The following is a 24219-nucleotide window of genomic DNA, read 5'->3' as shown; positions in this document are numbered from 1 at the left end:
TTTTAATTTAAAAAAACCCAATTCGGTTCAGCCTATTTAGTTGTCATTTTGGGTAATTTTAATGACTATAATAACGACAATGCATATAATTGGGAAATAATTTAGTTTTTGAATTCTTAAGTTAAAAACGTCTTTAGATATTTTAATGAAAAATAAATCCGGTTCAACCTACGAAATTTTTGTCATTTTAGTTAAGTAGCAAATAAACAATGAAAACTATACCTTTAGGCTGATTAATACTGTAAATGCTTAATAATGACTAAAACGACATCAGTGTAATGCGTATTTAGGCCTATTCAATATTATGACGAGGTGGGCCGTGGAAAAAACGTGCTGAAGTATCAGACATTGACAATTCTTATTGCCAATCTTTAGCCGGTGTATTTGAAGATATTGTCTCATTTCAACTGTCAAAATAATTGTTATCAAATGATATATTCTTTTTTAACATGAACGTGAGCATGATCACTATTATTATACTTAGCATAGGCCTATCAAATAAAGAAGATAAAATAATTGAAAATTGTAAATTATTCATTATCTTGCGTGGCGTTTACTGCATGTAGACATGATGGGGGAATTTTTACATCACTGAAGCATGAGCTAAATCAGCTCAAAACAGAGTGGACCAAGTGAAAAAGACCACTATATTTAGCATTGTCTGATTTAAGTAAAAAAAAGTGATGCTGCTGAGTCCCCGGGTTGTGTCTACATTAATGAAGAGCTTTGTTTCAAAACCCCTTACATCCACTTGAGCAATTTTGACAAAACATCACAAAATCATCAACAAAATCACTAATATAAGGGGGTCTACAACAAAAGCAGTTTTTGACGGGATGCCTTGGTAGGATTAGCATCCCGCCAAAACTGCTTTTGTTGTAAACCCCTTATATCAGTGATTTTCTTGATGATTTTGTGATGTTTTCTTAAAATTGCTCAAGTGGATGTAAGGGGTTTTGAAACAAAGCTCTTCATTTATAGGCTTAAAAAACATTATGTGGCCTGAAATGCTGAAAACCAAAATGCGAATTGCGGGTTTTAAACGATTTTTAAAAGGATTTACCTTAAAATATGCCTCAAATCGCACATATTGATGGCCCGAAGTTGGCAATGGACCAAAAGTCTTACGTGTCTTACGTCGCTATACTGCAATTTTGTCAATAAAGTTTGTCACTGCATTTACTTGCATGATTTTAGCCGAATTTGGCTACAAAATACAAACATGATTTACGTACGATTTAATTACGATAAAATACAATGGATATTCAATGTCAATGGAAGATCCGGGTTGAAATTTTTCAATAATAATAGGCCCTCTGTCGCAGAATTTGCTGACAGAGAGTTGAGCCTACAAAATACCTTTTATGATTGCCTAGGTATAATTATTTTCATAAAAGTATGTAACAATTTTGTGTTTTGTTGTGTTTTGCTTTGTTTTTAGGTTTTTTTTGGGTGGGTGGGTGTCCGATTGAAATCCCCGTGTAGTAGCCAACGAAAGACTTATTATTCGTCAATCAATCAATTAATCAATCAATCAATCAATCAATCAATCAATCAATCAATCAACTAATAACTTAACTAAATAAGGAGTGTGCAATTTTTAACTGCCACGGCAAATAGGGGGAGGGGCAAGCAATTGATGGCAGGTCTAAAGGAGGGGACAAGAGATTTTTGGCACACGTACCTTTTAAACAAAACAAATGCTTAGGAAAACAATACAGAAACGTTATAATATGCTAAATGTCCTCGCGAAAAATATCAACACGAAAAAGTATGCAAATCAACATGATCAAAATATCATAAGCTTAGGCCTAATCATGTTATTACCAAAGGCCTAAAATAATTTTGGCACAAATCGTTGATAAAAATAAAACATTTTCCTGGTTGAATAATGCTTATTTAGAAGATTACGTGAGAGTAGTGATTTCCATGGCATCCAATCACATCGTGTGTTCATTACCTCATTATGTACACCACTCGGTGACTGCTTCTAACTTTTGAGCCAATGAAAACCGATATTCTACTTTTGCTAACATTGGTAGGCCTACATGAATCATGGATCATGCTGAAAGTATAAATAAGTTGATGAGAGTAAGTTCCATCACCAGTTTGCGGGATCTAAACGAAGAAAGCGTTATTCACAAGTCATTTTCATTTCTTCTTGAAATAACCAGGTAAGGTGTAATCTTTAGTGTTGGGTTATGTGAGCCAAGTATAGAATGTCATATTTTGTCAGAAACTTCGTTATTTTTTAGTAGCGATCTTATGTCCAAGGTAACTCAAAATTCTTTTGTCGTTGTATTTAAAAAATGTTTTTGTTTAATTCCTCTGAAAATAACACTCGCTAAACTAAATTAAGTTTATGACATCCTGGGCGCGAGGAATTAGAACCGAGTCCATCATTCCAGTGTGTATAATTGCCATTCTGTATTGAGTTTCTGATGAGTGAGGTCTTATGAGCCTTTAATATGAAACAGTAGGCCTACTGTAAGACAACATCATGTAGTATCAGCCGAGCTTAAAATTTGGTTTAATCAAATCAAGCTCCATAATGGTTGATCACTGTACCACTTGCTGTTTTAGTCTTTACTTGGATTATTATTAATATTTTTATTGTTATAATTATTATTATTATTATTATTATTATTATTATTATTATTATTATTATTATTATTATTATTATTATTATTATTATTATTATTATTATTATTATTATTATTATTATTATTATTATTATTATTATTATTATTATTATTATAGGCTAAGTGTTAACCACACTGTTTATGTATAGTTTACCTATTGCTTTTCGACAGGTTCATCATCGATTAGAAAAGATGCGAAGTGCACACGTGTTCCTTATTTGCCTTGTGGTTGCTTTGAGCATGGAACAGGCCCTTGCTTGGGGCCGGCGCCCAATCCGGAACCCAGTCAGAGTCTGTGTTCACCTTCCTTCATGGCTCGGCCGGCGCCGGGACGTTTCAGGGCCGGCTTTCTCTGTCCAGTGAGTACACGTACCATGATTTATGTCTGTGCAATTTGGATTGACTAGTAGAGTTGCACCCAATTCGGCAATCGCTCCAAAAAAGTTTTAGTAAAACACAAAATTTCAATTATTTGATCAAATCTTTATTATCTTAATGTCATAAAAAATCTTTTGTTGTTGTTTTTGACCTAACATATTCTCCCATTTCATACAGCAACAACAACATTATGTATAATTTCTTCAGATTTGCAAAAAAAAAAAAAAATCTAAGATCGTACATTTGTGAGATACTTTGGTTGGGTTCCCAGGGCAGGGTCCCTACATTTGTTGTTGTTGTTGATCATAATTACATTTATACAGGAGTGGTGGTTGCACAATTCCCTATACACACACAAAATAAATGGCTGCCAATAGCCTAAGGGTTAATAATTTAATTGTTATTGGTTGTTTACATGCATATGAACATATTAAAGTACAAACAGTCCCACGCTTCCCAGTAGTTTTTATAGGCCCCTATTTATATTTCTTACATGTACGTAAAGTCCGCTCCCTTTTGGGGAGGGGTGTTCTGAATGATAACTTATTAAATTAAATATATAGTTTTTTTTAGTTTGGCTTTAACATTTAAAGGAGGATTTCGTGATCCTAGCATCCTCTTTTTATGACATTTTTCAGTAGATATCCACGAAAAAGCTTATTTCCAAAATTTCAGTTGATTCCGATTTTGCGTTTGCGAGTTATGTATGATTAGGCCTATGTGTATTACACTGCTCCATAGACAATGTGTTGTAATTTCGTTCTGGTGCACCAGAACGAAATTCAAATTTGGCGATATTTTTGCTAAACGAATTAATCTGCAAGAAATATTTGGTACATAAACAATAAACATTATGTAGCCAGAGGTATCCAGTGGTGTAAAAATCTCAACTTTTTTGGGAAAAGTGGGGGATGAGGCTGTGGATCACGAAATGCCCTTTAACCCCCAAAACGGGGTAAAGGTGTGCCGCGGCCAATGGGTGTAAAAATCGACCCAAATCTATAGTAGCAAATTGTACCATTATGATACATTTTTTAACTTTTCCATAGTGGTAGTAACCAGATAAATAAATGATCCATTTGTAGTTATAAATTTGACAAACACCCAAGAGATTTTTCACAATAGACTCGTGTGTATAAGGATTTCTCACGAAAAAATACCCAGTGTTGCACAGACTTCTTTATGCCATTGCGCACAAATATTTAGTGTTAGAACCAGCTAGTTGTCTCGTTAATATAAACCGTAAGAAACTCGGGGTGCTGATCCTGGTTGCGATGGTCATTAAGTGGAATGTCTAGGGTGTGCGCTTTTGAAGCTCAAAGTCCCTGAGTTGTGGGCCGTAGTGGTCAGCCACAACCTGCATGTGTGCTGAGGCTTGTGGATCAACGTCTAGGCGTGGCGCGCTATAAATCACTGCGCTTCTTTTTTTATTTTGTTTTTTTTTTTTTTTTTACTTTTTTTTTTGTATGAAGCTAAAAGTTTTCATGGCTTTCACCGGGAGTGGAGGGTATCTGGGTAACCTTCGTGAATCGCGGCTTCGCCGCTCCCCACTCTCCGATAGCGACTATTGTTTGGTTCGCCTCAAGTTCGGTAGCGAGGTCAATTAGTTAGCTTTAGTTGATCATTTGGCGCAATCGGGCAAAAAAAGTGTGTAGGCCTACATAAACATGATAAAATAAATCCCTATAATTTTCCCTATATTAATGATGCCCCCTTTCCGCTTCTCCAATACAGGAGTGAGTTAACACACGGAGTAAGCGGCGTCAATGAACAAGATATCGAGTTCGCAGAATGGCTACAAAACAACGCTACTCTGCCAGATATCCTTGGCTTGCTGGACACGAACTGTGATGGGTTCGTCGATGCAGATGAATGGCATAACCAAAGGTGGAAGACACCTGGTCCGGCGAGACAATTCACTGAGGCACTTAACCTGTACGATACCAATGGTAAGTTTTAATTATGTCTCCATGATGCAGTCATGTCTACAGTAGAATTCACCACGACCTTTGCAGGACTTAAACCCCATTAAAAGCTATTAAACCAAGATAACACTCATTGAAAACAGCTCAACTATGTTACATCAGATCTTCTCTGGTTAAATCCACACACACACATGTGTCTGTTTTACCTGTACAATGAGCAATGAGCTGGTATTATAGTTTCAGTTGGGTGTGGGCAGTAACACGGTTTGGAAATAATTTCTTCATATTTTTTGGTGTTATCTGTCGTTTACATATCCTTCCTAAAACACCAAAGTGCGAATATTTCCAAACACCTAAATTAGCTAAAAATTTAGGACATGTTACAAAACTATATTTTCTAGAATTTCAGAAGAGTACTTTTAATATTGGCCGGTTATTTTTCACACAGCGACGTTAACTAGGCAATGTACTATTACCTATAACATACACTAAAACACCAAAGTGCGAATATTTCCAAACATCTAAATTAGCTAAAAATTTAGGACATGTTACAAAACTATATTTTCTAGAATTTTAGAAGAGTATTTTTAATATTGGCCGGTTATTTTTCACACAGCGACGTTAACTAGGCAATTACCCATACTTCTAACATACGCTATTTGTAGAGGTTACGCGTCAATGGTAAGAGCACTGTGTATTGTGTAATGTGTATAGGAAAACGGACAGTAACTGCAGTATGCCTTGTTCATAGTACGTGGTGTCCTCTCCCCTTCCCTCTCCTCTTCTCTCCTATCCTCTCCCCTCTCCTCGCTTTCACCCTCTCTTCGTCAGGAGGGGTCAGTTAATTAATTAATTAATTATACATTTTCTCCAATTCGATTTATATTGCCGTTGTAATTTTGCTGTTGTTGGTGATTTATAAATCAAACTAGGAACAAATCATCCTGGGTTCAAATTATTTGCAATATAGGCCTGCTTCTCCACCACCCCATCGAAAAAATGCCAGAAGCATCAAAGACTAAAACAGTTTATCCCTCGTGGTCTGGGTGTACAAACATTTCGGGACTAAAAGGTCTCGGGTTCGAATCCCAGCTTCGTCTAGACTTAGCCACAATCTCGGATGTGAAATTTAATTCACTATACCAAGCTGTAGCGTAGCCAGTGGGACTAGAGAAGAGCCCCCCCCCCCCTCCCCCGATTAAATGCAGGGGATATGTAAAATCTATTCATCGCAATAGGGGGTTAAATATCCCCCCTCCGGCATTAATAATGACCGGTCCCTAAGCAATATTAAGGGACGCACCATTAGATACCAAGGGGGGGCTGGGTAGTTTTTGGAAAAAAATTTTGTCGCCCCATCTGAGCAACAAAAAAAATTTGCTCCACCTCAGACTAAAAAAAAAATTAGCTCCACCTCGGACCAGAAAAAAAAAAGATTTGATATCAAGGGTGAAAAAAAAATTGTCACAGTTAGTGAAGAAAAATTAACCTCATATAGCTTTTATATTGCAAAAAAATTTGCTTCACCGAGGTGCTAAAAAAAAATTGTCCCGACCCCAACTACCCAGCCCCCCTTGATATCTAATGGTGCGTCCCTAATGGCATTACCTGAACATTATTGTAACTCACGTCTTTCATTATCTAAATGCAGGTGACGATATGCTAACCGCGGATGAAGTTGCGATGGCACCTATGGAGATGGAAGAAATGGATGAGTTTATGGTGATGCCGATGGAGATGTTTAACGATATGACGGCGCGGTTGGGAGAGGGTAACAACAACCCCCGCCCCCAAGGTCCAAAAGGACGCAAGAATCCAGATGATGACGAATAAAAGATGATGGATAAATTTTAATAAGAAATATTAATAACTTTTATATTATAGATAAAACGGTAGAGTAGGAAATGGCACAGATCGTGTATACATTATTCCAAATTATTCTAAATTTCCGTACATTGGCACTTAGCTCACAGTGTTGACTGTTGGATATATAAGATCACATTAAAATTTGCAGGATGGGAACCAATCTGTTTTGCCTAACCTCCAGGTTAAGATAGGGTCAAATATATTATATAGGGGTCAAAATCTAAATCTAAAACCATCTCTCTCAATTTATTCATTACGGGGATTAAAACCGGGACATGGTATCTCCAAAGTTTACTTAACCGTTATACCAATTTTGAAGGCGTTACCGTGACATGCACAATTATTCAAAATATAATACTTTCCTGCTCTCTCCTACTTAAAAGAATTAAATTGTAGATCAAAATTGTAGATTAAAGTATAAGGGACTGTTCACAAACACTTGTTAGGGGGGGTCTGATGCAAAATGGGGGGGGTGGGCCTTAAAAGTTTTGACTCTCCTGGGGGGGGCTGAAAAAGTGACCACAAATTTTCCCAGGAAAATTGAGTTTATATGCTTTTCTATGGGGTTGACCCATAATTTTCATGTCAAAATGGTGGGGGGGGGGGCTGAAATTTTTGAGATCTGAAAAGGGGGCCGCCCGGGATGACATTTTTTGCATCAGGCCCCCTAACAAGCGGTGAACGGTCCCTAAGTTTTCTTTTTCAGCACCAGATATACACGCGCAGCCCACACCCCTATACAACCGCCCACCTACATCCAAACACGCCCACAAACAAACGCATCCCACGTACTCACCCACACAACCCAACCCCACCCCACACACTCCCCCACCCAAAACTCGACCACCCTACACCCTCACACAAACACCCCCCCCCCCACCCCAACACACACATCCCCTATAATGGTGGAAGCATATAGGCCCTACTATTGTAGTCTTGATCAGTACAGTTTTTGTCAAAGTTCTTCAGCGGTCTACCGATTTAGCACTGTTTACGGCGTTAACACGGAAGTGGGGTTCTGCCGATCATTGGCCGATCAACCTGCGTAGTAACTCGCGACCTAAATCATTTTACGCGATAATAAGGAAGAGCAGTCGGACACCGCAAAAGGACCTTGCTGAATACTATATCTTTTCTTAAACGTGTTATTGCACATAATTATATTTAAACAGTTTTCATAATTCATAAATATCTTTTGAAAGAAAAATTAAAGCTTAAATACTTTAAAATGGATTAAACTGAACTCATGTTTACAATTAAGTACTGCCGTAAACACTTAATTATCAGGAAATTACGAATACCGAGTGACTTATCGTTAATGAAGATTGGGAATCCTGGGGGTACTCAGTACAAATGACCATACGGGGACGTGCCGCAAACATGGGTAGCATTTTCAGCCTTCTGGTATATCAATGACCCCCTTTTCAAAGCCTATTTTGGTATATGAATGGGTCCTTTTTTCAAAATTTGCTCAATTTTTTCGGAAAACAGCCCAATTTTTCCTTAATCTAGCCAAAAGTTTCAAAATGTTCCCAAAATTTTGGGAAAATTTGTAAAAACTAAGACAATTTTGGTCAAATTCGGTCGAAAATTTCGACTTTTGGTATATCAATATCAATGGGTCCAAATTTCTTGAAAAATTGGTATATTTATGGGTCCACTTCCAAAATCTTAGCGGCACGTCCCTACCAAAACCAAACTTGAGTACCCCCCCCTGGGTTGGGAATCAAGAATTAAAATGAAATCTCCATGTCGTTCGCATACCTCAAATGTTATTAATTAAGAATAAGATATTAAAGTGTACAATAACACATACGTTTGTCTGAATATTTATTTAGCTGTACTTTTATGTTTGGGGAATACATTTAGTAACTTGTATCGATGGTGGCTTGGTGGGGGTGGGCAATACTTGTTGCCGGGATTTTTACGCACTTTTATGAGCATTTCCCGCGTCACCCTTTTCCACCTGTCTTGGCTGGCCCCCGTACAGGCCTACAGTAGTGGTCTTCTCACTCGCTTCTCACCACTGGGGCCCTGGTTCAATCCCCTCTTTGGCCACATGTGAGCTTGGCTCTGCTTGGCTTCGGCCGAAATAAATAAATAAATAAATAAATAAATAAATAAATAAATAAATAAATAAATAAATAAATAAATAAATAAATAAATAAATAAATAAATAAATAAATAAATAAATAAATAAATAAATAAATAAATAAATAAATAAATAAATAAATAAATAAATAAATAAATAAATAAATAAATAAATAAATAAATAAATAAATAAATAAATAAATAAATAAATAAATAAATAAATAAATAAATAAACGAACGTTTAAATGTCAGGTTATATAAAGGGTATAAAACGTTTTAATAACATTTATAACATAATGCTATTGAGTGTTGACAAAATATTTGCAAAAATTTTGCAATAACATTTAGAATTTTTTTTTATATAAAACGTTTTAAAAATGTTTTCATGACCTTTATATAACCCGACATCTAATGTTATTAAAACATTTTGACCAAAAACGTTTATAACATGTTTTATTTATGATGTTTTAAAAACATTTTTGTGTTTGCTGGGGTGTGTAGGCCTACTAATAAGCAACTGTCCCCAGTCAGCAACAAAATCACTAAAAATACCATTTCGAGGACAAATTGACAAATTTTATCTCAAGAGGTGGGAAATATGACCAGGAGAAAATGGACAAAAACGCCTAAAAATCCAAATTTTCACAGCGGTCACTCATCAGCATCACGGGATAACGGTATCACACAGGGAGAGTGTAGGCCTATCAACCCCAAAAGTTGCCCTATGGAGAAAGAAATGTAATGCTTTAAGGTGGTACTACACCCCCTGATAAATGTTGTGATTAATTTAACATTTTTCTCAAATAACTTCACACTGATAAAAAAAAAAGTTATGTATATTATAGGGGCAAGGAATCCATACTTCACTGAAATTTCAGTGATTCAAGACAAGTAGTTCAATGAGGTAGGCCTACATTCTAGTGGTACCTCTTTTCTTATCATAAATAACATATCGCTTGTCTTGAGTCACTGAAATTCCGGTGTAGTATAAACTGGATTCGTTGCCCCTATAATATAGGCCTACATAACTTTTGTTACCAGTGTGTTATTATTTTTTGAAAAAATGCAAAAATAGTCACAAATTTATCAAGGGGACTTCAATGTCTGTATTTCTATGTATTTCAATACCTACCTACAGGGGTTGAACAGCCCTGTATTTTTGAGAATCGGACTTCGATATTTGGCATTTCGGCGTCATTTTGGTATCATTTACAAATGAAAATATTTGAGTCGCACTGAAAATGCAAAATTTGCGTTATTTTACATACAAATACAATTTTGAATTCAATTATAAAAGCTCTGTATTATTATAATTTTGGAAAAATGTAAGCTCAGCGCTTTGTACAAGTAAAATAGCTATTGTATTCAAATCTTTACTGTGTAAAATGGTTTTATAATTTTCGAATGTCGTTCATTTTTTTATTTGTCCATGATAATGTTCTTTTTCCTATCATTTAATTTAGAAACAGCCTAGATTACATGTTTTGTACGAATCCAAACTTCTTTGTACGAATCCACACTTCTTTGTACGACTGAATCCACACTTAACTGTAGATTCGTGCAGAAAACTGATGATCAGTAGAAAATAATCTACAGTTTATACTGACGTCACAGCAATGGTTTAATAAAATATAGTTCTTGATATTTTGAGAAAATATCCCCGGGAAAATATCTCAAACTTGAACTTTTTATGTTGAAGCCTATGCCTAAAGCCACCGTATTTCTCCGTGTTACAAAATTTAAAATCCGTGTTACAAATTGGACGATTCCGTGATTTTCCGTTTTCCACTATAAAGCACTGAAAAGTTAAAACAAACATGTTTTAAAAGTGTATTTTGTCTTACCTTTTACTGTAGTATGGCCAGAATCTTGCATCGTATAGGCCTAAAATTAATGCTAAAATTGATTGTTTAATGGTTGATTACTGTTAAATAATCACCTTTCTTTGTTTTATTTTGAAAATCAACACAAAAGTTAGACATTTTATAGTTTTTCACTATTTTGTGGCATTCCGTGAGCAAACCCCGAATTCCGTTAATTTTTCCGTTTTTCCGTACACTGCAAAAACAGCAGAACAACACTTAATAAACACTTTAACACTTCATAAACACTTGCTTGTACAGTGAAGGTATAGGGATGTTAATTTATAAACACCAAAACACGTTTAGAAATATGAGATGTTTATTTTTATGTATATATTTTAAACACTATCTTGTGTTAAAAAACATAAACATCTTCATATTTCTAAACGTGTTTTGGTGTTTATAAATTAACATCCCTATACCTTCACTGTACAAACAAGTGTTTATGAAGTGTTAAAGTGTTTATTATACCCGCATGCGAAGCATGGACGGGTATATTGCCATCCTTGGGTTTCATCTTCTCCTCCTCCTCCTTCTCCTCCTCCATCAAACACATCATTCTGACAAGGCTAGCGCTAAAACTACAAAGGCCCTGTGGCCCATATGTGGTACACTTATGGGCCCTACCCCAGTAGAAGTGCCTTTTGCCCATCTTGGCCCCAGAGGTCAAGGTCACGGGCCCAAGGGGCCCAAATGTGAAAAATACAAAGCACGCCGTTTCTCATCAAATGAAGCAGCCTTAGGGCCCTGAGTTGGTACACTGATAGCCCTAGGGGTACTCTATATTTACAAATATACAAGAGCCCCATATGTTATATATTATGGGCCCCAGGGGCCCAAATGTTAAAATATGGTGCAACAGATTGACAAGCCTAGCTCTAAAAGTACAAGATCACTAGGGCTCATATATGACATATGTATGGGCCCTAAGTTGTAGATGTGCCTTTTGCCCATTTTGGCCCCATATGTACAAGGCTAGGGGCCCCAGGGGCCCAAATGTTAAAACAAAGGGCCGGCCGTTTCTTAGCAAATAAAGCAGCTACAGGGTTCAGATTTAGTACACAGATAGGTCTTTAGTATTATATTGTCAAATGTATATATAACCCCCATATGTCACATAATATGGGCCCCAGGGCCTCCAAACGCTAAAACATAGGACCGGCCGTTACTCAGTAAATAAATCAGCTACAGTGTCCAGTTTGAGTCTACTGAGAGCACTTGAGAATTATACTACAACATATGTACATGAGCCCCATAAGTCAAATATTATGGGCCCCAGGGCCCCAAATGTTAAAAGAAAGGGCCGGCCGTTTCTCATTAAATAAAAAGCAGCTTTAGGGCTCAGAGTTTGTACACAGATTGCACCTGATAATTATATTGTTATATGTTCATATGAGCGGTAAATGAAGCAGCTACAGTGCCCAGCTTGAGTCGCCTGATAGCACTAGAGAATTATACTTCAACATATGTACATGGACCTCATAAGTCAAATATAATGGGCCCCAAAGGCCCCAAATGTTAAAACAAAGGGCCGGCCGTTTCTCATCAAATAAAGCAGCTTCCGGGCTCAGAATTTGCACACAGATAGCACCTGAGAATATTATATTGTTACTAACACCCATACACCCCCACCCCACACACATAGGACTAAACAGACAGATCCGTATATTAAATAATATAATAATTGGAAACACCATGCGTAATTGGCTGTTCCATTTAATTTACATACTCCCTCTGAAATGGCCCCAAAATAGGCTGTTCCGTTTAATTTACATACTCCCTCTGAAATGGCTATTCCATTTAATTTACATACTCCCTCTGGAATAGTTTTCCCCTAATCATGTTGCATAGCCTCGCTGTGAATAAGAGAGACTGACAACAGCAACCTATGGAGAGTAAGAGAGACGCCTCCCCTGGGAGGGGACTTTTTACAATTTCTTTATTTTAAGTGCTACGAGAGTGCAACCTACATTAAATTAAAGCTTGTGACTTGGACTTTCACTTTTTACACATTTTCCGTCCAATTGGGCGACTTTTTATAACTTCTTTATTTTAAGTCCTCAGCAAATAAGGACTCTAAGTTTGGATACACCGATAACATGCGGGTATAGCCGTATTTGTGTACAAATATATAGCCTTCTAGTTAAGTGTTGTTCTGCTGTTTTTGCAGTGTGTCGCTGAGAAATCGTGGCTTTACCTATGCCTAGCACGCAGAGCATTAAAATGCACGTAACTTAAAACATGACTGTAAAATGCATCTTAAAATTCTATTTACACCAAAACTCTTCATAAGGCTGTTTTCTATTACCGGCGAACTTTGTTCTTTTTATGTTGATCCCGGATACGTTGTTATTGCAAGGATAGCGTATATAGTTTATTTTATTTCAATATTATATTGTCTTGATAATAATGTGCATTATGCTAATGGTTTATGTCCCATTAGATACAATTCGGTGAATGGCGCATTTGTTATTTATTATTATTATTATTATTTGTCGGCAAATTCGAATTCAATTAACTGACAAACTTATTATACGTTGACAGAATACGGTACGTTGACAAAACCCTATTGTAGTGTTTAATTGTGGTGTTCGCAAGACTTTTGGTTCAGGTCCAAATTTGGTACTAATGTTGAACACACTTTCAAATTCAGCATAAAGGTATGATATTATATATATACCAAATTTGGTAAGCTGACACTAACAGAAATTCATTTCAAGTGTACGCTCAAAAAATAATTTGATTTGATTTGATTAAAACCATTTAAATTATATAAAATGTTGGTCTAGAAAAGATTAGGAAATCATTTCAAAATAACTATATCTTATCAACAAATGTTAAAACAATGCTGTCTGAATGTTATTGTAAAATGTTTGTCTGCCAAACATTAATAAGTTTCGAGTTTTAAAGGGGTCAGCGCTCTCGATCCCAGCAGTATCTTTATTTGCCATTGATAAAGAGGGACCTGAAACCTTTGAACATTATTAACAAAAAATGTTTTGTCAATTTTATGAGCATCATTTTCCGAAAGCTTTCTGAAAACATTGTAACAATTTAAACGTCAATGATAATTGAGGCAGTTATAGAATTAAGATAGGCCTAAGTGTGATGAATTGGCTCCAGCCTAAAGCAAAATGTTTCAGGAAAGAATCGATAAGAACTGGTAACTAGAAGGCTATATATTTGTACACAAATACGGCTATACCCGCATGTTATCGGTGTAGTCAAACTTATAGTCCTTATTTGCTGAGGACTTAAAATAAAGAAATTGTAAAAAATCGTCCAATTGGGCAGAAAATGTGTAAAAAGTGAAAGTCCAAGTCACAAGCTTTAATTGAATGTAGGTTGCACTGTCGTAGCACTTAAAATAAAGAAATTGTACAAAGTCCCCTCCCAGGGGAGTCGTCTCTCTTACTCTCCATAAGTTGCTGTTGTCAGTCTCTCTTACTCACAGTGATGCTATGTAATATGATTAGGGGAAACTATTCCAGAGGGAGTATGTAAATTAAATGGAACAGCCATTTCAGAGGGAGTATGTAAATTAAACGGAACAGCCTTTTGGGGGACATTTCAGAGGGAGTATGTAAATTAAATGGAACAGCCAATTGGTATGTAATTTAACTGGAACAGCCTTAACGCTTCACGCTGGTATTTCCAATTATGATATAATACGTACGATCTGTCTGTTTAGTCCTACGTGTGTGGGGTGGATGGGTGTGTGGGTGTTAGTAAAATATAATTCTCAGGTGCTATCTGTGTACAAATTCTGAGCCCGAAGCTGATTTCTTTGATGAGAAACGGCCCGCCCTTTGTTTTAACATTTGGGGCCCTGGGGCCCATAATATTTGACTTATGAGGCCCATGTACATAATTATGTTGAAGTATAATTCTCAAGTGCTATCAGTAGACTCAAGCTGGACAGTATAGCTGCTTTATTTACTGAGTAACGACCGGCCCTATGTTTGAGCGTTTGGGGCCCTAGGCCCATATTATGTGACATATGGGAGTCATATATACATATGACAATATAATACTGAAGACATATCTGTGTACCAAATCTGAGCCCTGTAGCTACTTTATTTGCTGAGAAACGGCCGGCCCTTTGTTTTAACATTTTGGCCCCTGGGGCCCCTAGCCTTGTATATCTGGGGCCAACATGGGCAAAGGCACATCTACAACTTAGGGCCCATACATATGCCACATATGAGTTCTAGTGATCTTGTACTTTTAGAGCTAGGCTTGTCAATCTGTTGCACCATATTTTAACATTTGGGCCCCTGGGGCCCATAATATATAACATATGGGGCTTTTGTATATTTGTAAATATAGACTACCCCTAGGGCTATCAGTGTACCAACTCAGAGCCCTGACGCTGCTTCATTTGATGAGAAAAGGCGTGCTTTGTATTTTCACATTTAGGCCCCTGGGGCCCGTGACCTTTGACCTTTGGGGCCAAGATGGGCAAAAGGCACTTTTACGGGTAGGGCCCATAAGTGTACGACATATGGGCCCTGTGGCCCTTGTAGTTTTAGCGCTAGCCTTGACAGAATGATGTGTTTGATGGACGGAGGAGAAGGAGGAGGAGAAGAAACCACAGGATGGGAATATACCCGTCCATGCTTCGCATGCGGGTATAATGATCTGTAGGCCTACATGGCATGGATAAAACAAACACTGAATGGGATGTGTTGGGGGGGCTGCATGAACATTTTATCTTCCGAATCCCATATTTACTTTGATAAATTTGATCAATTATTATAGTTTATCTGTGTACCGCATAGGACTAATTTTATGATCTTTTAAAATGTTCAATTTGTATGTTATCATGGTTATGTACTTTTTAAGTCTATCACATACGATGTTCTGGTCGCGCGGCATGGGTTCGAGGCCCACCTCTGACAAACTCAATTTCCTTTTTTTTTAGTTTTCATATTAGGGAAATGGGGCTGGGCGAATTTATGCATGGCGTAGGGAGGCTATATCCAGAGAACTGCTAAACCCAGTGACCGCTCCCCCTTTTTTCATTTCCCCACCCAGGTGCAATGGGAAGCTGTTAGGGGTAGTCACAGTCGTTGTACTGATGGACCCTGCGCCACTTGTAGGCTGCAAACGTGGTTCCGACATATTCTAATGACGGCGGAATAAATGTAAAGCGCTTAGAGGCTGTTTACGGCATAAAGCGCTATATAAATGTCTACATTTATTTTTTTTATTTTTTTTATTTCATCCGTATTTGATCAGCAACTGGACTCAACAACATTCATTAACATCAGTTCACAGCACCAGAATTGTGGACATCTAAACTGCCACAGTTATTTCATATTTTATTATGCACAGACAATACGTACATACATGTTATTGTTTCTTTCTATTTCACAATGGCTTGGCCTTTGAAGATGAGCTTAAAAGGTGGAAAAGGTTTTCAAAATTTGTAATACCTAAGTTTCACCTGCCATGCAAGAGAGAAGATGCAATTGCATGTTTAAATTTCTGTTGGATAGAAACGTTCTATTCTAAACCAACATAATTTTAAAGCCCACAGTATAAAGGAGTGAAATTATCTTTAACAATGGAATGCTAACAATTGACCATTTTGTCTGGTGGAGAAACACATTTCTCATATAAATTAATTACTTTACTTTCATCTTTATCATGAAAATGTAAACAAGTGTTACCAAACAACATCTGCAGCTATACAAGTCTGTTACTAATACAGATGCCCCCCCCCCCTCGAACTTGTACCACAGTATGTTACTAATACAGATGCCCCCTGGGAATTTGTACCACAGTTCTCAAAATATATATTCTTAATTTCATATACATTGGGCTATTCCTGTGTGGAAGATTAAGGTCAAGTCTTCCATCTCAAAGGTGTATAGATTTCAACTGGAATGTCCCATTTTCTACCATGCGAGAAATTTTCATTGACTGGATTTATGCAACACTATAGTGCTATTACACCATTCCACGTTTGATATATTGGACCAGAAATGATCACTGACAGAAGTGGGTGAACAACCTCATATGCTTGAGATAATCATTATGTAACTTTTTGAAGGTTCATATGATCAACTAAAGTTCAACTGTTGTTAATCCTCCTTGGCTACTTTAGGATAAACTGCTTAGCAAAAAGGACCAAATGTTTCAAGCAAAAAGGTTTCAATAAATGTGCTGTCAGATTGCAAAGGTTATTATACTTTCATCAAGTGTGACTCTGGACTTCTTTGTGAAAGCCTTGTGAAAAACTTGTTGACCATGTTTGCAAGTACACAGCAAAATAATTGAGAGGTTGACTATTTTCTCCTCCACCCAGTCTCAATTCAATGGCTACTTTAAAAGCTTGGGTATCATTTATCCATCCTAATCATTGAACTCTCACTAGATACCAATCCAAGATGTACATTTTTTCTTTTATACAAAAATGGAGTGAAACATGTTTTACTTCCAAGCATACTCCAAACAATTTTTTTAAATATATTTTGTTTGTGTTTTTACAGTAAAGCATCTTGATTCTTTGAGCAAATTGAATACGACTTCTCAAGATGTTTTGCAGAGTTGTAATGATTGATGAGCCAAGTCATTTCATGGTTGAGTGGAATAATTTCAAGCAATTCTCAAGCCAAGTCTAGTCAAAAGACTCAAGTTACTGTGCAATGTCCATGAGGAAAATTGCAAAATATGAGTCAAATTATTTCATTTTTGAAAAGTCAAGTCTTGCATCAAAACTTGTTACAAGATGGATGTTTTGATTTACAAAATGAAATTGCTATACAAGTTTACGAGTTATATGTTACCAATGGGGTTTGCTGGCACTAAGTGTCAACTTGTTAACATTTCTTGCTGTTTTTTAAGCTTTTTTGATTCTCCCCTTCCACTCCTAAACAGCAAAAAATAAGTACTTTAACCTGCAGTAAAATACTTCATTTCACAATTTTTGTACACAGATTCCCAAATTCAAATATCCACAAAGTCAGCAATTTATGCACTTTGACCAGTTTGTAAGTACTACTGAATTGAATTGCTGAAATGTTCATTGGCTAATCATAAATAAAATTGCCTGCAAAATAAAGTAAGAAACTGGATACCATGGCTTATGTGTATATAAACATGGCAATGTGTGGAAAAATATTTTTCAACAACATATAACTTAAAATTGTTTAAACTATAATGTATCATGTCCATCTGTCCATTCATTTACAAATTGTGGTTACACAAAATACAAATATCAGCAGTGGCTGCTCTGCTTGTTCTAGGCCTGTGTAACACAGTAAGCCCATACAGCACGTACATTGTTTAAAAGTCAATTGCTATCAGTTCTGCCAAATTATTCTCCATTAGGAGTAGATATTGTGCTTCTTGGTCCGTCTCATTGTTCAAAGTCTGGGTTCTTCTTGAGGATGACGAAGCCCTCCACGATTGGTGTCAGTGTTAAATCTGTGAGAGTTACGGTTAAGGAACGCAATGTATAGTTCTGACAATCCATTATGATTAATTGGATGCATATTAAATTAGGGATTCAATCATGTTTCCCTGTTGTTCACCACCGTTTAACAACGATGCGGCCACATCGTCTGCTTGGTTTACTTTGCATTTGCCATGCAGACGTACCGGACGCGTGGTCCTGAACGTCTGCATGGTTTACTTCGCTTAGGCTGCCCTCGCGAAGCAAACCACTTGCATGCATCATTGTTAAACGGTGATGAACAACAGTAAAACATGACTGAATCCCTTTCAACACCAAAAACAAGCTAAAGATCGTCTAATTCACATGGTTATTTCACGAGGAATGTCAATTGGTCATTGCCACTCAACACTACAAGAAGATCAATGATTTCACTGTTGATATCAGCAATAAACCTATAGAAGAAAACGGCACTGTTTAGCCGCTTCCTCCAAAATAATTAATGCACTTACCTGCCCTATGTCGTCCCCCGGCCACTTGTGGGCGACGATATCGACCTGCAGGTCACACCCCTTTAAAATGTTTTTGTTTTTTCCTTAGTTTATTTTGTTTTTCAGAAGAAATATTATTTCTAAGCAATAATTACAAAGTTAAAATAAATTATGCAAGTCAGAATAGATTTTTAAGAATCAACAAATAGCTATACATCAAATTTATGGCAAATAATACACCATAAACTACGGTATCAACAAGAAAGGATACATTCATCAGTAGCTAGTTCAGCCCTCTCTCCATAGGCCAATAATACAGGTGTTGTGTGTGTCTGGAAGCCAGTTATGGTCTTGGGTTTGCCAGCCTGTCCAACCACGTCTACAGCCTGCAGGAAAGAAAATATTGCTTAAATATTCTGAGAATAGCCAAATGAAAGGGAGACATAACCAAGGAAGTTGGCGAATTGTGTAGACTTTCCCTTAAATCCTATCATGCATTATTACAGGGTGTGTGTACAGATCTATTGGTGACTTGTGAATGCAGCATGTGAAATCTAAACTCTGATGAACATGGATATACAGGGTGTATCAAAATCATTTGCACCCATCAATATCCAATGAGCGACTGCCACATCAAACTGCGGTAAAATATACACCTTATTTGTAGATTTATGTTATAAAAAGTCATAAAACTAAAAATTGTATAGTCATTTCAAGAGGATCTAATGTTGAATTTGGAAGGCGGCGGTGTTTCAATAGACAACAACGCTGATGGGTACCAATCATTTTGATACACCCTGTAGGAAAATGCCTAAGTACCTGGGCATTGTGGGATATCATACAGGAAAAGGTCTATAGTTTGCTTGGCTTATAATTAGTGAATATTACTCATGCAAGCATCCGCCAATCACGTAACACGCTTGCAAGTGCTGCGCCCAACTGTGTGCATGCATGCTATATCAATACACAATGTTATTCACCAATTATAAGCCAAACACACTATAGAACTAGAATTTGATGAAGGGGTATAAATTCCAGGCCGGTCTTTCACCAACTGTGCTTGATCCATTCACTCCTTGATCATACTAGTTCTTTGTTTGTGGTATATATAATTCCTTTTGATTGCAGTTGAATTAGACTACAAAGGTTTGTCAATACTTTTTTTATTGGATATGATTGTTTCAATTTGCCTCTGCTGGTCACATGGAAATGTCACATCTTTATCTCTACGTTAACTCCAATTCCTTTACAGGCTTATAAATTGATGCGATTACATTGTAGCTCAAAGACAAACTACCTGCGATTAAACTGATGTAATGAGACTGACACTGTGTTTTTCATCTACACTTGTGTCTCAACTGCAAAAGGGATTGTCGATATTTCAACCAAAAGTCGCTACTATGCCTTATCGTCATATCACAACCAGTGGACTTCAAGGCAACATTCTAGCAACATCGCTAGCCACGAAAGAAATCCTGGTAGCATTGTACAATCGCTACTGCCTTTTGATCCGTAGCAATTTTTTGGCTACTCGCTGCGACTGCTAGTATATGTGACATGATCAAGGGAATGAGTCACATGTCGACCCTGGTCGAAAATGAGTTTTACATATGTGACACGATCAAGGGAATGAGTCAGATGTAAGCTAACATTGATTTTGAGATATTGGCAAAAGTGTCAAAATTCTTTTGTTTTCTATTGTTTTCAGCGATTGATAAAGTGACATAACTTTGCAAAGAAAAGTCACATCAACTTGGGGTTTTCAGTTTCTGAAAGCTCTAAATGTCCTCTTTAGAAACCTATGTAAAACTCATTTTCGACCAGGGTCGACATGTGACTCATTCCCCTTGATCATGTCACATATGTTTCTAAAGAGGATATTTAAAGCTTTCAGAAACTGAAAACCCCATTTTCATACAACAATATAAAACAAAAGAATTTGAACACTTCCTTTGCAAATATCTCAAAATCAATATTAGTGACATCCCTTGATCGTGTCACATATGGGGTATTACAGTGACCTACCTGTCCTACTCTGACTTGCACAGGAAGTGGTCGCAACTCCTCATCAAATGTGACTAACATACGAGATCTAAGCGCCGCTACTAGACCATACAGTAGGTAGTGTGATTTACCAAGAATTGCTGTAAGTAGGAAAAGAAATAACAAGGAGTGAATCAAAATGAACAAAAAAGTGGAGACATTTAAAATGCAGATAAGCCACACACAAATTGGGCTATTCCAACTGCAATCCTTACACCCCCTATGGAAGACATGACCTTATCTCCCACACAGGGAGTGTTATTTTCAAATGGAGTCAACCATTCAGCGAACTCCATTTGAAATCTATACCCCCTGTGTGGAAGATTAAGGTCATGTTTTCCATAGGGGTGTAGGAATTTCAACCGGAATAGCCCATTACGTAAGTACAATTCCAAATAGATTATACAAGTAAATTATGTCACCCATGGAGGGCAAAATAGATCATTTCACAATGCACCAGGCCAAACTGAAGTTTAAGTGCACTAAGTATGCAAAGCGCACACCTTTGCAACTCTCAAGCTTAAAGATCCATATCACCATTCGACTGCAGGTTTTGCCAATAAATGCTGGAGGTATAGTTTGTTCGACTTACAATTGGCGAAAAATTATTCGGTTTTTGTTACTGTGCGAATTAAGACCCAATTTATGCTCGCATAAATTCACATAAGTGCGAGCCAGTCACGCATTATGCAACGTACAACTAGCATAAGTGCTGCGCCCAAATGCGTGCACGTCATTCTACATCAATACAAGATGTTTTGAGTCTCATTTTCGCCAATTATAAGCTAAAAAACTACACACTATATTTGTTTCCATGCATTACAATATTCTATATGGCAGGTTTACCACAATGTCAGGGACTGCCTTTTGAGGACAGTAAGGGCAGTTGCTCTCTACTGCTCTCCTTAAATCTGATATAGTTGACCATTCTCTCCTTACATTATATTGTTAATGTTCTAAACAGCTCTCCTTGAAGGCCCCAGAAGAGCTATTTAATGCTCTCCTGCAAATTCCAACAGACAGTCCCTGCGATGTTATACACAGCTCTGAGGAATGATCATTTGAATTATTTATGAAGTATATCCAAGATAGCCACTATAGGCTTGTGCCGTGCACTGTGGATTTTTCTATTGGTGCATATGCGCAAAAAAATGTTAACCATACAAGACCGAACCATTTTTCAAATCATCCCAAAATTTATTTGTACACCTGATTTGTTTTTTGCAGGAAACATGACAACATGTTCCAATTCCTAAAATGTGCGAAAGTGCATCTCGACCAAATCAAACTCTCATAACTTTACTTACTGTTCTTAACATCCAGGAATGCCAGCAGAGTGCTCATAAGCCCAGCAATAGCCACCTGGCTAAGTAGTTGCCTGTCGCTGTGGTATGGGTTCAGAGTGAGTGTGCCCTTGCCTAGATGAGTGAGACCCTGAGCGATGCGAACCATGAACAGATTAGCTGGATCCTTGTGGTGATACTGCGCAGCTGTCTCAGCATGGCGGCTAGACGCGCATTGTTGGTACCTGTTGATGCAAACAAATTATAGCTTAACATGTTTTTTCTTCTAGTATCTTTAAAATAAGCGGTCGTGATCTGTACATGATCACATGGCTAATCACAAAATTAGAATACCTTCAATCCGGTCCTATTCCTAATAATTTCACATTGGCCTGGGGCTGAAATTTTATACATGAATATTTAGGCGAGCAGTAAAGACATTGCTTGCATAAAATTCCAAATGTTGAATATACATATATGCACAATTTGGACAAAAAAAGAAAGGGCGTTTTTATTTCAGGGCTGTTTTTCTATATCCGGAGTTCTACGGAGAGTGTGCCCTTTGAGGGTGCTATAACTTCCCATTTTAGTATTACAAAGGTTATTTTCTTTAAAATGCATGTCTCTATTTTTCTGCAATTTTCACAGTAGCAGTATGAACATGTAGAAATATAATCAAAAAGTTGCCTACCCACTTTTCTCCACAAAAAAAAGTACTGTACCTCATTGATAATGAACCCTTGGTACCTTACCTAATCCCAAAGTCTAGCCATATCCCAAATCCCAAAAATAGTCAAATTGGCCACTTACCTGCCCCAACTATGCCCATAGCAAAGATGGCATTGTGTGCTACCTCTGGGTCTGTATCGTGAGAAAACTTGCTCAACGTATCCAAGATCTGAAGCTGTGGATTGGAGACAGAGATGAGTGACAAAGCCAGTGGAACTGCTTTCCTGATCACGGGTTCACCATATCGGAGCTGTGGAAAAAGAAAGTCAATCAATCAATCAATCAATCAATCAATCAATCAATGAAAGTGCAAAAATGTGATTTACTAATTAGTTTTTTTTTAAATAAAAATTCTGCCATAATTAGATAAGAAACTGATGGAAGTTAAAGTTTACTAGGTTTTGTCCATTGTGAAATCCAGTTAATACCAGTGGCAGTTTCAAGCTTCCTCACATGATATAGCATGGAAATATCTGCACTGCAGTCACTTTTTCAAGGAACAAATTATGGGACCCTTTAGTAGAGGGGGAACATTTAGCACAAACAATACGATATATACACAAAACTACAAGTGCCTCATATATTTTGCATCGACTGGGAGCTTAAACAAGTGCCTGGATCTCACAAATTCCCACAAACTGCATTTCTTCTTCAATTCAAATTATGCTATTACTTTCCAACGTTTTCCTATCTGGACAAATGTCTTTCTAATGCTGACAGGGCTTTTTGTGCTGGAGAATGAAAGAATGAAGTTTTAAAGGAAGAAAATTAACAATTATACAAAGAAGTTGTTTGTTCCCTTCGGGATTAGAACCCCAGACCCTTTGGGTGCCAAGCATGCCATCGGCGACCGTTAGCCACTGGTGTTTTGCTGGGCCGGCCAACATGCATATATATGACTTGGGCTGATTGGATAATCGCATCATGTGGGATGCATACATGCATAGTGGCTTCATTTTGTAAGATTTTTGTGTGTCACGGTTAACAAACCATCTCAATTTCTAGCCAACTTACCAGATGCCCAAAAGATCTGAGCGCCATCTCGGACCCAATCTCCTCTCCCATAGCGATAAGAGCAATACCAAGAGTGGCTGTAGACTGATGCGCAGCCAGATCTGCTGCCGAATCCTCGCTGGACTCCTTGTCTTTGCTCTTCTTGTCCTTGTCCTTCTTGTCTTTGTCCTTCTCGTCTTTTTTGTCTTCTACTTTGGCCTCTATGTGTTCGCTGCAGATGTGTAGGAGTTGCTGGATTTTCAGCACATTGCCAGTTCCTGAAAGAGAGATGGTGGTTCACATAATAAATGTCAGGTATTTATTTAAGAATGTTTGCCTATTTCACACAAAGAGTGTGGTTCCCAATCTTCATGACTTCAAATCGAGACTAAAGTCAATTTGGCTTTCACAAGACAGTAGCGTCCGTGTGCGATACTCGCGTGCAAATATCACCCATGGACACTACTGTCTTGAGGAATTCAAATGGACTATTATAGAAGTGTGGTCTCAGAGC

General features: G+C 37.3%; 2 protein-coding genes across 2 annotated transcripts in view; one reads left to right on the top strand and one right to left on the bottom strand.

Annotated features, from left to right (window-relative positions):
• Positions 1 to 2055: 2055 nt before the first annotated feature.
• Positions 2056 to 7275, top strand: LOC140165947 (uncharacterized). Its single transcript, XM_072189290.1, has 4 exons — positions 2056 to 2174; positions 2814 to 3001; positions 4755 to 4969; positions 6597 to 7275. Exons 2-4 carry the CDS (start codon positions 2835 to 2837, stop codon positions 6776 to 6778), a joined length of 564 nt encoding a protein of 187 aa, XP_072045391.1. The 5' UTR covers positions 2056 to 2174; positions 2814 to 2834; the 3' UTR covers positions 6779 to 7275.
• An 8777-nt stretch (positions 7276 to 16052) lies between these two features.
• LOC140165946 (26S proteasome non-ATPase regulatory subunit 2-like) overlaps positions 16053 to 24219 on the bottom strand; it is a 46693-nt gene continuing 38526 nt past the window's right edge. Inside the window, 7 exon segments of the mRNA XM_072189289.1 lie at positions 16053 to 18198; positions 18929 to 19043; positions 20683 to 20801; positions 22008 to 22190; positions 22193 to 22228; positions 22794 to 22962; positions 23727 to 23983. Of these exon segments, the coding sequence (XP_072045390.1) occupies positions 18131 to 18198; positions 18929 to 19043; positions 20683 to 20801; positions 22008 to 22190; positions 22193 to 22228; positions 22794 to 22962; positions 23727 to 23983 (947 nt within the window). The 3' untranslated portion in view covers positions 16053 to 18130.

The sequence above is a fragment of the Amphiura filiformis genome, chromosome 12, assembly GCF_039555335.1.
Source record: "Amphiura filiformis chromosome 12, Afil_fr2py, whole genome shotgun sequence".
Taxonomy (NCBI): Eukaryota; Metazoa; Echinodermata; class Ophiuroidea; order Amphilepidida; family Amphiuridae; genus Amphiura; species Amphiura filiformis.
The sequence above is the reverse complement of the archived record's forward strand: the minus strand, read 5'-3'. Positions and strand labels throughout refer to the sequence as shown.

Excerpts from the sequence above, each read along its gene's own strand:
- LOC140165947 (XM_072189290.1), top strand. The coding sequence starts at position 2,835 with ATGCGAAGTGCACACGTGTTCCTTATTTGCCTTGTGGTTGCTTTGAGC. Across the intron at positions 3,002-4,754 it reads GGGCCGGCTTTCTCTGTCCA|GAGTGAGTTAACACACGGAG; the intron begins GTGAGTACACGT and ends TCTCCAATACAG. Across the intron at positions 4,970-6,596 it reads TAACCTGTACGATACCAATG|GTGACGATATGCTAACCGCG; the intron begins GTAAGTTTTAAT and ends ATCTAAATGCAG.